An 18,350-nucleotide genomic window follows, 5' to 3' on the forward strand; every position below is an offset into this window, starting at 1 on the left:
CATGGGGCAGCTTCTAGATCCTTCTCACAGAAGCCACCCCTATGGCCCCCTGCTACCAAAACCTTGCCACGTAAACCCACTACATCTCTACAATAAAGTCAGAACGTTTCTTCTGACGACCTTTTAATGAACAGTAATGAGTCTCAGTAGAGCTGTTTGATGCTTTTTCCCCACCAGAGTCTAAATTCGCTTTTTGGAGTTCTCAACATTAAGCTATTTACAGTTTTAAAGACTTCTTCTCATGAAACATAAATTAATGACACCAACTGGAAAAATTGACTTTCATACCTTACACACCGTGGCTTTGGAAACAAGTTTTAATCCCTCATTATACTTTTTTCTCAGTTTTGATGTCATTTAACTTTTTCTTGCCTTCTGTGGAAGGCCTTCTGAACATCTAGATACTTCCTTCGATGTTTAATCACTTCCACTCTTTTTCCATGTACTACACTAACCAGCTAAGTCAGAGTAACTAATTCCTTCTGACCTTCATTTTTCCTTGCTCTCTTAATACAGGTACTATTTATTCTTTTTTTTCCCCCTATTTTCTGAGGACATTTGGAAAAAAACAGTCCCAAAGATCTTTCCATAGTGGTTCTGATAATGCTCTGGCTACTTACTTAAAAACTCCAGAAAAAAAATCTCACAATCCCTTTAATTTCTGATTTACCTAGGGATCCCTTAACCTTTAGTTCTCCGTTCTCACTTCTGTTCTAAACCCTTTGTTAGGACTAAATGTTCATCTTTTCTGCATTAACTCCTTCACTATTGGGCACTAGACCTGCTGTAGCTTACCTCTTCCTCGTTCTTTCACTGTATTTACAGTCAAATTCTAGTTTCCTCAATGATGTCACAGTATTGTCTTACAGGTATTGCATTACTCCACTTTTAATAGATTTCTACCAAATTCTCAGAATTCTACTGCAAAATTTTCATTTAGAATTTTATAAATCACATTTTGAACCTTTTCATGCAATTGCTAGATTTGGTGCCCTTCAGTCCTTACAAAGAGAAACTGATGGAAACAGAAAACTATAAAAGATAAAAAATTCAATGTAGCATGTAAGTGTTTTTAGAAGATTGCTTCTTTCCCTCTGCTGTTAGTGCTCTGTTTCCCCTAGCTCTCGAAGTCATTTTTTAACATTTCAAGTACATTTCCTCTAAAACAGTTTGCTTCTTGTACTTAAAGTAGCAAATCCAAGGAACAGAAATGGTAAACAATAAGCAAATAAAATATAGTTGGTCAACATCCAGCTTTTAATATGGAGCATTAAGAAAGGGGATGAGGCTGTTTTAAGTAGCATCAACCTTCCAGGGAAAAAAAAAATCTAACAGCTGTAACTCACAGGAAACTACAGAGATAAAACAAGACAAGTGTCCAAGTCAGTAAGATAAAGTGTACAGCTTTTTACTACTACATTACATGGAAGAAAGGGAAGTAACTCCCTCTTCCTTTGTCCCTTAGAACTCATAATAAATTTCATGATTTTAGAGATAGGGTAGAAGTGCTCAGCCTCCTTTTTCTAATCCTCTCTTCATCCCTTTAGATTCAACTTCTTACAGCAGTTCCTCTTCAAAGGACTGTTTGTTTGTTTTTCAGGAAAGTTTTCTGATTACGCTTTCCTTTCCCTGAATACCAATAATGAATTTCTTCATGATTTGAGAGAGAGGGTAGAAGTGCTCAGCATCAGATCTTCATAATGGGGCCAGCTGCAAGTATTCACCTGACCCAGAATGACAACAAAAATGTGTCATGCAGAGAGCAACAGGCATCCTGTTACAATTGACTTCAATTTTCTGACAACAGACCCTTCTCTGATGAGAAACCATGAAATAACTATTCAGAGCCAGCACCAGGAAGAGGCCCTGAGGTCCAAACAGACTGAGACCCCCATGTCTGCCCATCTAACCAGAGCAGCTGACCCTCGCTGAAAGCCCTATGCCATATTAACCAACCTTCCTGTGCACAAAGTGATCCGGTATTCAGTCACATCTGAAGAAAGTGTATCACTTACCTTCCAAGGATCTTTACAGCTAAACATTTATCTAAACAAATAAAACGAAAACACTAATTTGACAGCTGTCAACTTCCCAAAATTTCTACAGAAGTAAACTAAAAGCAATAAAATGCAAATGCCAATTTTTACAACTGTTCTGTTCAGAAAACTAGCGGTTTCACTATAAAATAAAATAAACCCAACTCTACTTGTAGGTGTATTTTCACTAAAAATTATTCTGTTTCTAGATCATACATAAAAGGCTGCTGATGAAAAATGTTCTCTGATGCTTCCAATGACTCATTTCTAGCAATTTAACAACATCTTCTTGTAACAAATACAGAGAAGTTTTTTAACATTCTGACTCAAGCGAATTGTCCTTTTAATCAGCTCAATTTTTGCTTATAAAAACTATTTCATGAGTCACAGCCTCACACTCCTAGATTTTTTAACTGCACATTCATCATAGGGCAAGCATAATAGTATAAAAAACAACAAATGTATTGATGTTTTCCAATAAATCAACTTGCTTACATTTCTTCCTCAAAGGACAGGCTATACTTCCAGGACTAAGGGGCTACGGGTGGGCAGAAAAGGCTACCTAGACCCCAGAGCAGACAAGGAAGAAGAGAGTGCCTCATCCACACCCCCTGCGATTTTTCATCTTGGAAGGCAAGTCCAGCCAACGGATCCATGAACAAAATAACAAACCTTCCCTGACAAGAAAAAAAAAAAAAAACTGTGTCAAGTTTTTGGTTGGTGTAAAGCACTGCAGTGGGAGCTACAATCATTTATACCCCTAAAAGACTCCGTATTGGATTTTCTCTCTCCATTCACCCTTTCCTGTAGCATTTATTCTAAGTTTTACTGGTTTAGGTTTTTCACTGAAATTCATGTTGAAATAATGTCATAAAATGTTTATTGAGCAAAAAAATGATCTTGGTAATAGAAAATTAAATCTTTCCAGAGTTTACGGGAAGGGAAATATTGACTATGAAAACAACACCAAAATGTCAGAAAAAAAATCAAATACTTTCATATTCATTATAACAAATTCTGTCTGAAAATGATTGGTTGGATCTTGTCCTCCCCAGCTGAGAGTGCCAAAATAAAATCTAGGAGGAGGCTTCTATGGTACAAGCTCTTGTTGACCAACCTAGCAACTGGTTTCCCTACTGACTTTGCTGCCCAAGACTCAAGAGTGATGAATAACCACCTACACAGCCCATCAGGCTCTGCTGGAGGCCAGCAGTGCTGGAATCTCACAAATCAGCAGAGATTAACACGAGTAAAACACACCAGCCTTATCAGTTAGATTATCTCGTTTCCAGCAATCCCCTGACTGTTTAATGAGAAAATAGATATTAATTAACCTCTCTCCCTGCCTCTTTGATGCCTATACATAATCTAAAGCTTTTGGCCTGTGGCTCAGCCCATTAAGATAATTCTTGCACTCCTGTGACAGTCTCCTGAATTTGAAGTCTTTCTTTGAAGTTTATGGTATCACACAGCAGCAGATACTATTAAAAGTGGAAGTTATTCTTTTTTTTTTTCTTTTTTTTTTTTTGGGGGGGGGTGAGGAGGAGAGGATGTCACAATCTGACAGACCACAGAAAAGTGGTTTCCTGTGTTCTCATTATTTTTACTCTTCTAGATTGCAGGAAGTCATGTATCTTCACTTTAAAAAGATACATTTGCTTCTTTTTTTTTTTTTTTTCCCAATCAATATCTGAAAAAATCCAAGAGTTGGGATAGCAGTAGAAAAATCTGGGTTAAAACCAAAGACTGCAAAGAAAGATTAGTTACTTAAACAGGGATTAGTTTCTTAAAAACTTTTGAGATGTGACCTTGAACAAACTTGGGTTGCTCATACATGACATTAAATTGCTTGATACAGAAAAACATTACAAATACAAGTTATTTCACTGACTTTGAAATATTACTTGCATACTTAAATATGAAAGCAGTACTTGGGAACACTATTCCACATACAGGCGATAGGTTTAGCAGCTCTCATATCACGTTCTTCCACAAGAGTATAAGGATGAAGAAAATCACCCTAATTAAAAGCATTACTTGCTCAAGGACGTATATAGCTCTCGCATTTCACAAACCTAATAATGGAAAATCAGACAGCTGGTTGTCTTTCTGTTTGGTACTGCTGGTAGACTTTTCAATACAGTCATCTTAAGATAGCAGGAGGTAGGGAAAAAGAAAAAGCAAGTTCTCCTGCAATGGCTTGCCAAGAAAATGAAAATGTGTGAGACAATGTGTTAATGAATATCAGCACATACTGGCAAGCACTGGTGATTTTGGTAAGACAAAGATTTGCAATTAAAATGCCATTTGCAATACTGATAACTATAATTGTCACCAAAATCCCAGTTTAAACTAGGAGATGTACAAACACATATGTAAGATAGTGCTTCTCTACTTCTACAATAAATATGCATTAGCAATGAAATTTGAGGACTTTCCTATCAGAAATCCAAATGGATTATTTTAAACCTGATGTCTTCTACTTTTGCTATATGATAATCATTAATAAAACATTGAATTTCTTTTAAGAGAGAGCATCGAACTACGATTTCATGACATTTCACTTATAATTTCTCATTTCACCCCATTATCAATTAGTCCTTTCCATCATTTTAGCATGGAAACTTTTGAAGAGTAACTGAATGGAGGGTCCCCCAAAATATCATCTTGCCTGCCCTTACATCTCAGGGGAAATTCTACTTGATCAGCCAAACTTATCAGACGTGTATTTAAACAAAAGCTAGATGGATTTCACTGCACTCTCTGGGATGTTCTTTCTAATATCTAGTAATCACTTCACCTGGTGAAGTATTGCCTCACCTTCAGTCACCTTAGCTAGCAGCACCCCAGGAAACTGTTATAGCTCTCCTCAGTCTTTCCTATTTCCCCCTTCTCCACAACCAGATTGTTGGTTAACTTTTCCTCTCATTTCTCATTTTCCTCAAAATTTCATCCCATTGTTTCTCATCTCATCACTAGCAATTGAAATTTTTCTTTGAAGCCACTGATGTATTTTGAGATACCTCTAGATGTAGTAATCCTTTCCTTGGGGCTGAGGTTTCAGAGATCTTCTTGTTTCTGCTCTTCACTTCACTCTACAGTTGACACTTGGTATTCGGGGTTTTACCAAACACAAAGTGCCAAATCTGAGCACAGTACTCTAGCCGAGGCATGGCTGGGCTTAAATGTATCTCTTCGTGTATTATATTTTTTTAGATAACCCAACATAGCATTTGCTATCATCTAAATAGTAGGATACTGCTTATTCATGCTCAGGCACTGGATCAAACACGTTTCTTTTCTGCAGAAATGCCACCTAGCCAATAACTCACCCATTTTTTTGCTTTTTCCTTACTGAGTGGAGGCCTCTGCATTTGCTTCTTCTGGATAGCATTCTGTTTAGTTCAGAATGCTTCTCTAATTTTTCATCATAGCTTTGAATTTAAATTTCAATGCCAATTTACATAGTATGGCTGCATATTTGTATTGAGAAAATAGATGCCTTTCAGTGTGACTAATCTACTGCTATGATTTCAAAAGCTGACTTTAAAATTGTAAATGTACATATGGGACTTAAATTAACCAGATTATTTAGGAATGTTTGATTGCACTGTAAAAGACTGTTCCATCTATGTCTTCCTACATGGGTTAGGATTTGGTGATACCTAAAAAGTATAACTTTGCAGTCAGTCTCTGCAGCTTTTCAGAGGAAAAATCATCTAAAACTCATCTGCGAGAAGCAAAAGAAAATACACAATAAATTATTGTTTTTTTAAAGTGTTTTATATCTCTTTCTTACTTTAAAATAGATTATAATCCTGTCCACACTGGCAATCAAGGAGAGAGGGGGCAGAAAATAGAGTAAAAGCCATTGATTTAAATGGGGCGTCTCAGAAAGTGAGAACAAACTGAGTTTTGCTCAAGGCATGGCTATAATAACATGAAATCATCCTCGTCACAGCATGGATTGCTGTTACAAGTCCACATTTTTCTATGCACCAGCTAATAATCCACAAAAGCCAATCAGAAATTCTGGATTTTTTTCCTGGTTCTGCCTTTGGCCTGATGGCAACATTGGCAAGTCCTTTTCATCACCTCACTTAGGCTTCCTTTTCTGTTCAACTGAGGACAAAAATAGGTGTTCCTCACAGACAGAAACTACGGCTTCAGTTGCTAACAAATTTGAAGCTTTCAAATGAATTTCATATTATAGAAAAGACTGATTAAAAGCCAATGAGGCTCCAAGCACCCGCTGTATACAGAAAGGTTTGTTGTACTTTGTAGCTTGCCCATAAGAACTGTTTCCCAGAAATATTATCCCCTTGCTGTCGGCAGAGACATTCTCAGACTCTTTTAGAACATAAAAGGGCAGTTTTGTGATGTGAATGAAAACAATGATTATTAATACTTTGGAGTGCTTCTCAGTGGAATAACCTGAGCTATACTCAACCGTGGGTACCAGGAATGAAGGAAGAACCACTATGTGAATTATTTAAAATCCAGCGGTTAAATGAGTTCACAGGGAAAGATCCTCTCATCCCCTTGATTGCTGAAGAAAGAACAAGAGATGAGCAAGATGGATATCCCTTCAATAACTTATTTTTCTTTCTTTCTTTCTTTCTTTCTTTCTTTCTTTCTTTCTTTCTTTCTTTTTCTTTCTTTTTCTTACTTTTTCCTGCTCTTTTTCAATTACCAACTTAAAATGTAACTACCTAGGAACAGAATATATTGTTTTCACATGGAGACATAGTCAAGAGGAATTCTGATGCATCATTTTTATGAATGTGAGCAACAGGGCCATGAACAACAGGGCTTAATACTGTACATCTGTTTAATCAAAGATGAAGGAAGCTTTTATCAAATTAAACAATTGTCTCAGTTCAGTCTTTTTATTCCTAATGGCTTAAGTCAATTGGACTCAAAGCTGTCTCCAGGACTGAATCCAGGAAAGATTATTAGCTGGCTCTTAGATGCAGGGAGAACTGAAAAGCAATTTAATCCCACTCAGATTTTGTGAGAACCTAATAAACAACTGCGATATTTAACTGACATTTCAAAGCTTCAAGGCAGAATCATTGCATTTGTTAGCCTTTAGTCTCATTCCTTCATCTTGCTTCAGTGCAGGAAATGGAGGCAGAAAAAAATTGTCAAATATCAGAGATCAAAAAAGTGAATTAATTTACTGAAAAAAAAATTATTCACAGCCAGTGAATAGAAGTTCATACCAAGCTGCCAAGAGTGATGGGTGACCCTAAAGCTAGTTCTTCAAGTTTCAGTCAGACTATTTCCATTAGCAATGTTATACAACTATTGAGAGACTCCACTATAAAGACTTAAATAAAAACATCCACATTTCAAACAGTGAAGGTCAATATCACCTCAGCTAACCCTTCAGCGTGTTCTGTATTCAAAGCAACATGACACGCTGCAGTAGCAGACACATGGATTGCCTACACCCCCTCTCTGACAGCAGACAGTGCAGGTATTTCACAGAATTTTTCATAACAAATCTAATTATGGTGACTCCAAAGCCCTGAACACATACAGAAATTACCCAGTCCTCATCCAAGTGAATATTCTCAATGAAGTGAGAGGTTATCAAACAGGGACAGCACAGTGCTGCCTCAGAGCCCAGCCCTGCAGCCTCTGCACACACCAAGATCCCACACCTGGAACCACAGCACCAAGCTAGCCACAGAGGAGCTGGAGGTACGGAAGGGCACCTTGTCTCTTCCTTTCAACAGAAGGGCTGTCTTCTCTTACTAGACCAGCAGCATTAATCCCCACTATTCTCCAACCACATACCGCTATCCATCATGGAGGGCTGAGGCCGGTAGGAGGTAGGGAGGGTCTTCTCCAGGAAAAGGAGCAGATCTAATCACTCATCATGCAGAGGGGGTTGTGAGGGCAATGACTCCAAGTCCCCTTTCACAATCTGCTGCTCAAGCTGACAACAGCAGCAGCCCACAGAGCAGCTGCACAGCTGTCTGTGCTCTCACGAGTGCAAAGTGTGCTCCTTCAAGCACCATCGATGCTTATAAAACAGAAAACCTTGAAAGGACAAAGGAGAAAAGCCTCACACAATCCAATTGGTTTTTGTATTATGTCCCAAAGACAGTGTCAGTAAGTGTGTTACATACCTCAGGGACTTCTGTTAGTTATAACAATGCTGAATTATCGTAAATAAAGAATGTTACTGTGTTCATTGTGCCATTTGCTAATGAGATTATTTCTACACAGGTCAGAAACGCACACAGATTGTGGATAAAATACTCACCAACAGACATCAGTAGATCTGAAACTCAGTGAATGCTGGGAAAACATCTATTTAGACAGCTATATCCACATTAATGATGATATATGTCTGCATAGGTTAGACAGAGTAGGAAGGCATGGCAACTAGAAACTAGGAAGACTGCTGCAAACAGCATTTGTTTGCAGATTTAATTGAAACATTAGACAAAATGTAAGGGTATTATTACAGAACATTTGCCAAAGATGTTGAATATGGTAAGAAAGCTAGAATTTGCTTCTCTTAAATAGCCCAGAAACAGTGACTTCAGAAACATGTAATATCTACATCCTAAACAGTAACCCTTTGTATCACTTAGTCAAAATCTTCTACCATTGATCAAAAATCATCACCGTCTCCATAAGCATTTTTATGTTCACACGTGATCCTCTAACTAGTCCCACTCCACAGTTGTAGGCAAGTGTTCAGAATACATAAAACCATCACTGTAAATAATGTTACCTTGTTCACCACATGCACATCACAGGTCTCACTACTGCACTGCCTTCTTCCTAGCAGTGATATACAGCTGCTACTCATAGCTGACTAGGAAGATAGGGGAATGAACTGGAAACATCAAGGAAAACTGGAAACATCGACCCATTTACAGTCCTCTATTTGATTAAGGTTGGGGGGGGGGGGAGGGAGGCGGGAAGGGGAGGTAGAGGGGGGAAGGTTGTGGTGGTCCCAGGAGTAGCTTTACACAACATTTCAGTTCCAATTGCAACCTCAATCCAGGCTTTGACAGGGAAGTAAATTTTGACTGTAAAGTGGAAAAGGAAGCTTTACACAAGCTCAAAGCACTAACTGAAGGGAGATGCCTGTGACACATTTTAGATAAAAAGAAATTAGGGCAGTCATCATGAGTCCTCTAGTCAGCTAAGGAAATTTCTATGATAATTCTATTGTCAGTGCTCATGTATAATATGAAGCAAAGTTAGGGCAGGAAATTCCTCAGAGTTTTTAAAATCCAAGTGAGAACTGAGCACCATATTGTACACATAAAACTGTACTACTTGCACAGTTATATTTCCTGCTTAAAACCAAGTAGGAACTTGATCTCTAAGTCTGTTATTATTATTTGCCAACTTCGAGTTTTGCAAAAGGCAGCATTTAGAAGGTATCACTAAAGTCGATGTACTCCCAGACTAAAGTTTTTACTGTCCCATCCTATGGCTCTAAAGCTAGAGAGAAAGAGTGGTAGCTCAGATATCACTGAGCAATAATTACTGGCAACAATTTAGTTTCCTATAGGTAATCCTTCTGATTTTATAACAACAGGGAAAACTGCCTCCACAACCCTGGTATGAAAACTTTGCCCTATCCAACATGCCTAATCATAAATTATCTAGCAATGATAAATCTTTTAGAAGCAATGAATGGCATTGCAGGACCAATTCACTAAATCTGCCATAACACACTTGAGAGATAATTGAGATGTCAAGCCTCATCAATATCAACCTACTCAAAGTAAGGACAAGAGGACAGTGGAAGAATGATAATGAATAATACCATTATGTGAAGCTAGTTAACTTTCAGCTTAGAAACAGATACATACCAGTCACCAGTCTGAAAGTCCTTGAATATCATGAAAGTCTGGACTTACAAGCAGTCTTAGTTCCTTAAAAAGCTTCTTTCCATAGAAATGGATTATTTTTTGAGAGTAGTAGTCTTTTTTGCATTTTAACTTCCAAGCTTGCACCTTTTATCAAATTCTAACTTAACATGCAGAAGGCAAAATAATAAGTTTACAAGAAAGATTAGTAAAATATAATTAAAAAAGAAAAAAAAGAAACTCTTTCTGAACAGGCAGAGGAAGTGTCAGATCTCTCAAGAGCTTCAAGCCTGAGGAGGTTTCTGCCAATTTTCAGCACTATGGGTTTGTTCTTTGTCTCATTCTCAATAATTGTCTATACATCTCCTTATCTAATCAATACACACACATATACATCCCACATTACTTTCTTATTGAAGGTCTTGCATCACTGTTATCATCCATTTTGAAAACTGACATTGAAAACAATCCCATTTTCTGATCTCTTGTTCTTTCCTCACTTTCACTTTCTCCATTTTCCTTCCCCATCCACTCCCCCTGTTGATATCCCTCTCTCACAGAGTATCATTTCACGTCTGCTCATTCCTTCCTTTCCTCCTTGCTGGTTAACTCCACAGTCTCTCTAGTGTAGTTCCATAGTCTTCCTGTAACATCACTAAAACTCTTTTTCCTTTTCACTTTCTGTTCAAAAATATTTAGTACGGCATGCTTTCCACTTTAAGCCTTGGTGAGGTGTGTGAGGGACAGAAAATGTCCATGAGTTTAATAATCCCCTGCACTGGCAACTGTAAAATCCTTTGCAAGCTTTGTACTTCCCACTGCTCTTCTTCATTTTACCCACAATGCTATTGCAAAGATAATCTTCTTTCCTCCATTTGATGCTCTGTCCGTTTCATCCCACTTTTTAAATCAACATCATTAGCTGTGTACCTTCCATAGGATTTTCAGATCCCCCACCCTCAGGGCCCACTGCCCTGAGCAGCTCCCTCTTCCTGCCTGGCACCTGGTCCCATTCTCTGCCAATTCTGCTTGTTTTGCTTTCTTTTTATCCCAACAGCCTTTCTGTGCCTTCCCCTGTTCAGACACTCTCTGCTTGGAATCAGCTCTTGAAGTTGATGACTTCTCCATTTCCCTCTTGCTCACCCTGCCTTTTCCACTCTGTCCAAGACTGGCATATAACCCATCTTTTCCACACACAAAAGTAGACAACCCTTCAGTTCCTGACAGAGGAAAAATACTACATTTAGATACCAACAGACATCAAATTCCAGGTCTGTTCTGTGCCTTTCTTTCTCAAACACCTGGCTTTCTAGTATTTATTTTATTCCACTACTTTGCTTCCTTTCACAATCCCTCACCTCCCAGTACCTGCATTATACATTTCTCTTATACCTAATCATTTCCTGCTCACTCTCTCGGTTTATGCCTTTTCTCTGTGTTTTTCAGTGAGCATGGCAGGTTACTACCAGATCTCATTCTGCCTGAGAAAAACCTACCTCATTCCGGGTGATAAACAAATAACATGGCAATTAAAATTCAGCAAGGCAAAATCAGAGAGATGGCACCGACTTTTTTTTCCTTGTCTCTTCCCCTCTCTCATCAGCTACTGACATTTGGAAAATTTCAACCAACTCAAATAATCAACAAAATTTTATCCCAGTCTCCTAAGAAGCACAGCTTGTATGATCACAACCTGCTGATCGGTTCTATTCTAATCTTTTTTGTACCCGTAAGTCAATATCAAATAACAGAAAGAGAGTAAGGACGCAGAAGTAATCAGTGGCTCCTTCATTAGCCTCTTCATTAACCGTGGAATGCAGCAGCCAGCTGGCCCCACCAGCGTACTAGTTTGGACTACCCATTGGTATGTGCCTGGCCTACGAGTAGCCAAAGCACCTCTGGCATGTACCCAGCCATCCAGTTAAAAGTAGGGAGCTGCAAGCACTGAGGGGAGTATGGTAGGAGAAATAACTCTGCAGGAAGCCATTCTCCCTTAGTTTCCATGCTTACAGTGAAAAGATCTTGGTTTATTTCACCTAACAACAACCCAATGTGCATTTCATCTTTTCCAGAACCTTTTCCAGGACAAGAACATAACTCTGGCACACTAATATCTGTAACATAGATGAAGCATTTTTCGTTTTGATTTCTCCAGTCCAGAGAAAGAATAATATGCTCCCTACCTTTTCTGAATTATACTGGGATTTGCAGTCACCAGCTGGGTTTTTGTTCCAACATCCTTGCTGTATTCGCTTGATAGTGGAGGAAGGTTGCACCTGTGCACACAAAAACATTCAAAATTTTAACTGACATTCGGGATTGACAGGCTTCCACCTCAGTCTTTTTAAGTCTGCAAATTTGCAGTATTCAAAAACAAAAACTACAAGCTGACAGAAAATGTAGAAGTGCTGTACAGATATTAGACCAAGCTACCGATGTTCCCTACTATACCACATCTATAAGCACAATAGGACATTTTTGTACCAGATTGCAGGGAAATGTAGAAATAAAACCTTTTGCAGAAATGATCCTATCCTATGTAACTATTAATCAAAAACATAGACAGTGACTTGGCATTTCTGACAGGTTGAAAGGTGGTAGAAGAAGCTGTTATTATCTATAGCAAAAACATTTTTCAACCTCTTCTCAAGTTCTGAAAAGTTTTTACTCATTTTGTTTTGTTTTCCAGTATCACACTCCTGACTGTTATCACTCTGTAGCAGTACAAGCATTACATATGTCTTACAAGCATTACATATGTCTTGCAAGCAATGGGCAACTGGAATTTTTTAACATTACTTTGTGGTGTAGTCTTCAGCATACCAGAATTTACAAAGAAAACAGAAAAAATGTAAGTGGTTATTTAATATGTGCATATCAGTCCTCTCACAGCCTTGTTCTGGTGTGAAGGGTGATAACGTAAAACGATGAAGTGACTAAGCGGATCTACTATGGCAAGCAGAAAGACAAGGCTCCGAAAAACAGAAGTAGAGAGAAACTTCCAAACAATGCACAGTCCTAAATGTTTCTGAGTAAAGACCTTGGAGAAGAAGGAAGGAGTGGTAGATAAAGGTGAAAATACATGCAAGCAGTATCCAAGCCTGTGCACTGCTGTAGAAATAACAGTTAGGAGAAACATACTCAACACATTGCAACTAAAATGGTCACTAAATTGACACCAAAAATGGATGTCAAAACAGTTTTTTCCATTTCAAAGTTGTCTAACTTTTTAAAATCAAAGATACGGATAATATTTTTAATGCAAAAAGGGCAAAAAGGAAACAAAGATTCTCAGAGAAAAGTAGGATTTGGATTTTTTCTGTAACAAGTCTTTTGTGTTTTAGTGCTGCTGGGTTGTTTTTGAGGTGTTTCCTCCCTCCCCCCCAAAAAATATTGTTTTGGTCTGTATTATAACCAAATTTGCCCTCGATTTTTTAAACTCAGCCACGGAATCAAGAGATCGCCATGGGCTTGTGCTGGTTTCCCTGCCTTGCCACGGCACAGCCCAGAGGAGCAGAGCTCAAGGCAAGGAAGGAAGCCAGCACCCAGCTGCTGCTGTGCTGGGCAGGAGCTGCCCTAGGCCCAGGGTCAGGCAGCCCAGGACTCAGTTGGGCCCACGGCCTTGCAGGGAGCCCTTATTTCAAATTCGCCATGTCTCTTCCCATTGCCACGGAGATATGGGTTTCTTTGCTGCAGGTCATACTCCTGTGAAAGTCAACCTCATTTCTCACCATGTTCTCCATTAAACTTTCTCTGGCACTCCTCTTCTCCATCAATATCTCTGCGTTCATCTTCCAGGCAGACCGGTTTGGTCACCCTCGAGTCCAGCAACAACCAGTTGCTTATTCCATTCAGTTTTTAATCTTACTAAATCAAAGGCCTGTTTCCTAAGCTAGTGAGAAACAGGACCTATGGAGCCATGGTTTCAGTTTTTAGGGCTGTTTCCGGGTGCTACTCCAGAAACTCTGGGACAACATGTTTTATGACAAGGAAAGCCCTTGCTCCCATAGCGGTTGCTGCCCTGCGAATATTTTCACTGGCCTCCACAGCAGTGGCAGGATGCTTCCACACAAGTGTCGTGGCTGAGAGCAGCAAATGAGCTACTCAGGCTGCAGGCTGCACCTCCACGTGCTGTTGTTCATGTGGTATTGGTGCCCAGCAAGGGTGCTAGTGTGTGTGCACACAGTATGCTTCATACAGTTTTCTTAATGCCAAACATCCCACATTCCTTAAAAACACCAGAATAGTGCATTGCATGTGTTAGAATACAGTCAAATACCAGCCATCAGAACCATATTCTTAAATTCACATTATCAGAAAATGCCATGAAGGACAGCAAAGTCATATGTATGTCCTCTTGCACCTGGGCCAGAGCAATCCTAAGCATAAATACAGGCTGGGAAAAGAATGGATTGAGAGCAGCCCTGAGGAGAAGGACCTGGGGGTGCTGGTTGACCAGAAGCTCAACATGATCCATCAATGTGCGCTTGCAGCTCAGAAAGCCAGCCATGTCCTAGACTGCATCAAAGGCAACATGGCCAGCAGGGCAAGGGAGGTGATTCTCCTCCTCTGCTCTGCTCTTGTGAGACCCTACTGGGAGCACTGAGTTCAGCTCTGGGGCTCTCTATATAAAAAGGATACAGACCTGTTGGAGTGAGTCCAGAGGAGGGCTACAAAGTTGATCAAAGGGCTGGAGCACCTCTCCTCTGAGGACAGGCTGGGGGAGTTGGGGTTGTTCAGCCTGGAGAAGAGAAGGCTCCGGGGAGACTTTATGGAAGCCTTCCAGTACCTAAAGGCGGCCTACAGGAAAGTTGGGGAGGGACTTTTTACAAGCGAGTATAGGACAAGAAGTAATGGCTTCAAACTAAATGACAGGGGGTTTAGATTAGATATAACGTAGAAGTTCTTTACTCAGAGAGTGATGAGGCACTGGAACGGGTTGCCCAGAGAAGCTGTGGATGCCCCATCCCTGGAGGTGGCCAGGCTGGACGGGGCTTTGAGTAACCTGGTCTAGTGGGAGGTGTCCCTGCCCATGGCAGGGGGTTGGAACCAGGTGGTCTTTAAGGTCCCTTCCAACCCGAACCATTCTATGTATACGTAACAGACTAATTCAACCAGGTTCATCATGAAAAATAAAATTTCCAGGAAAGCTTTGCTCCTTTTCATGACCATATTTGTTAAGATGTGCATGAGGAATCACAATCTCTTTTGGGGAACAGCTTCTTATTTGATCTACCACAATTTAAGAGAAGCTAGAAAACTTAAAATGAAGCCAGAAAGGAGGGATCAAAAATAAGAGACAACAGAGGAGGGAAAATAAACGAGCATAGGGAAAGATTAATTCCCAAAGAGTGATAAAACTGTAGAAATTGAGAAAGGTTTACATAATTAAAAAAAAAAAAAAAAGAAAAAGTAATTTGTTGTTTTCTATACCTGCACTGAGTAGGATACAAATTAATCAGCATAATACTATCTGCAGAGGTTGTGTGTAGGAACCCTCTCAGTAGCAGTTTTCAATGGCAGGTCAAACAAACATTTGTGAAGCAAGATCTTGCCTCAGAGCAAAGAGATGGAATAAATGACCTCTGTCAGGCTACAATTTAATGGTCTCTGATTCAAATAAACACAAACTTTTACGGCAAGCTTTAAAGAAGCCATTTTTGATTGAAGTTTATTTAAAAGCACTGTTAAGGACATTTTTCTTCTGTCTCTAGTTTTATCATCTTAACACATGAATAATGAAATTTATTTCACGAACCAGTTCCAGATGCATTATTTAAACACATCTAATTCCTTTTAGCAGTAAATCTCATTGCAAGCTTATTCTGCATGAAATACTAAGTAGCCCAAGTATCTAGCAGGAAACTCATCACAAATTCACTTGATCAACAGAAACTTCTTGGCCTTTTCTTTAACAGGTCAGCAGCGTGCTGAGCCCTGCGCAGTTGAGGAATGCATCAAGAAGTAAAAGATTCATCCTAAGAAACACACCTTTATAATTATCTTACTCTTGCTCCTGGTACTAAGGAGTAAGTACATGAGTGTGCATGTACATGAAAGAAGGAAGTACCAAGACAGTGTCTGAGGCCAGCATTTTTGACATGAGCATAAATGAAAGAGGAGAACATACTGGTCTTTTGTTTCTCCTTGCTTAGACACAGATTATTTGGGGGAAAAACATATCAACAAGCACAGCTGTCCATGTGTGCCTTTTTGACATCTGAGAACTTCCAACTCACTAGGTAGCAACACCTTCAAGAGTGAAATGAGAGGGATCCTTCAACCTTCACAGGGCAGAAATGTCTCTTCTGGGTTTGGCCCAGAGAAAAGTCCATCTCCTGCAGGTGCAGAGAATCCAGGCAGCCTGGCCGGGCAATGTCATGTGCATTTGGTAGATGTTACGTGATTATCTAGCTCTTTATATATTGTATATTCGCATATTACTAAACACTAGGGACTAATATGTATTTAATACATGATTTCAAATATTCATTTTTATTCTTTTGTGGCACCTTGGCCATTATCAAGACAATAATTACCTAGGGCAACTGAACACAATGTTTCTCTGGACTTGTCTACAAACCCCAAAAGTAGTACCATATTTAATATCCCCAGCTCCACCAGGGCTGGTATGGCTAGATGGCATGTCACGTTGTAATGGAAAGATAACAGCTTGGCCTCCCCAAACCATGATAGCCGCTAGTCAGTGGCTTCCAGTTTTGGAATTCAAAAATTCAAATTCAACCAAATTCACCAACAACAGCTTGGAGAACTCCCCCCAAGTTCCCTGGATAGAAACCCTCTCCGTGGCAGATGTACAAACCACAGCAGAGACAAAAGACAGCTGAGGGACAGGAAGAATCATTAGACACAGAAATATTTCTTCACAATCTAATGCCAAGAAAACATGTCTCTTCTGTCAAAATAGAGACAAAAACATTGCTTATAGTTCAGTACCCAACGCTTCTCTTAAAATACATGCTTGCATGAAGAGAGAGGGCAAATCAAAAAAACCTTCCTGAAAATAAGGACTACAAACTTGAAAAACAGCCAGGTATCTCAAGAAAAGCCTATGATAACCACACTAACTAAACATGTAGACCATATGCCATGTACCTTTTTTATTGCAGATGCAGTGTGCTGTATTTTCAGCCTTAGGGGCTGAAAACTGCTGCTTTTTTAATCTCTATGTCGGCACAACTGTGCTTGTAGAAGATGCTCAGCAACAAGATGCAGTTTAAACTCATTAATTAACCCTAGTGATTACAATTTATCAAAGAAGATGGCTGCAATTGTATTTCCATAAGCTCTGTCATAAGTGAAATCAAAAACAATATGAATAGAAGAAAAGAACAATGGCAAAACCTGGCATAATTATTTCACACTGCAGAAATACTTAAAAGACATCACACAAATTTCTTATGAAAAAATGTAAAATATTACACAAGTCGTCGTGTTCTTTCTCTCTCAGCTCTCAGATTATAGAAATCAGATTTAGAAAAGATCTGCTAAATCCTATCCTATGTTACAAAAATACTTTCTCCCAGTGGTATATTAGCTTCTACCCAAAAGAACTGAAACATTTTCCATAAACGTGATTGCATATCACTAATATAAAACAGCCTGCCAGCAGTTACTGGGATTTTTGCAGGATTTTCCCTACCACTTCTTTACAATTCAAAATAAGTTTGATACAGATAATGGCTAGTTTACCCTCCCTGGAGAGAAAAAAAAGTCATTTTTCTGATCAAGTGATAAGAGCTGTTTAAAAAAAAAAAGAAGTTTCTATTGTCTTTGTAACTGATTGCTCCTATGGTATTTCAACTTCCCATTGCATCTACATAATATTACCATGGCATACCCAGCAGTTTCTTGTATTTAGTCTCTGGAACACCCAAGGTGTTTTGCAGTAACAGCAATCAGCACACTGAGTCTCTCCCTCTGTGCCTTACATATTCTCTTTTGTGAAGGTTCTAAATATACATTTCCTTTGTCTTTAGTTTGTTGTATTTCTTTGTTTAACATTGAAAGCATTTTTGTTCCTTGAGATCAAAACCAGAAATTATAGTAGTATTGTTTGGTTTAGAGCAAATTTGTATGAGTTTATAGTAAGCTATCAGGATTTAATAAGGAGACTTGCTAAAGTGGGAGATCATTATGTATCTACCTCAAAACCCAAAGAAACTCCATCTCTCATCTCTTTGGAAGCAGTCCGCCAGTTTCTCCCTCACAATATTTTTCTTGTTCATGTTTAACAAAGAGAAGCTAATTTCTGTCTTTCTTCCTTAGAGAATGCAGATCTAGAAAGTGCCAAATTCAGTCAAGAAAGTGGTAGCTGATTCAGCATCCCTCCTGACAGATTCTGATAACTTCACAAAGGCCAGAGTGAAAGGGTATGTGGAGAACTTAAAAACAAAATGGCATCAAGGAAAGAGGTTTGGCCTTTTGTCAGCCAGTCAGCCAGAAA

General features: G+C 39.1%; 1 protein-coding gene across 2 annotated transcripts in view; it reads right to left on the reverse strand.

The window, feature by feature from the left end:
* Positions 1 to 18,350, reverse strand: part of ST8SIA1 (ST8 alpha-N-acetyl-neuraminide alpha-2,8-sialyltransferase 1) — a 135,414-nt gene that overhangs the window by 46,925 nt on the left and 70,139 nt on the right. For both annotated transcript variants that reach the window (XM_040545209.1, XM_040545208.1), the window contains one exon: positions 12,067 to 12,159. In XM_040545209.1, coding sequence (XP_040401143.1) covers positions 12,067 to 12,159 — 93 coding nt within the window. The remainder of the gene's footprint in view (positions 1 to 12,066; positions 12,160 to 18,350) is intronic.

This window comes from Cygnus olor, chromosome 1 (genome assembly GCF_009769625.2).
Source record: "Cygnus olor isolate bCygOlo1 chromosome 1, bCygOlo1.pri.v2, whole genome shotgun sequence".
In the NCBI taxonomy this organism is placed as follows: Eukaryota; Metazoa; Chordata; class Aves; order Anseriformes; family Anatidae; genus Cygnus; species Cygnus olor.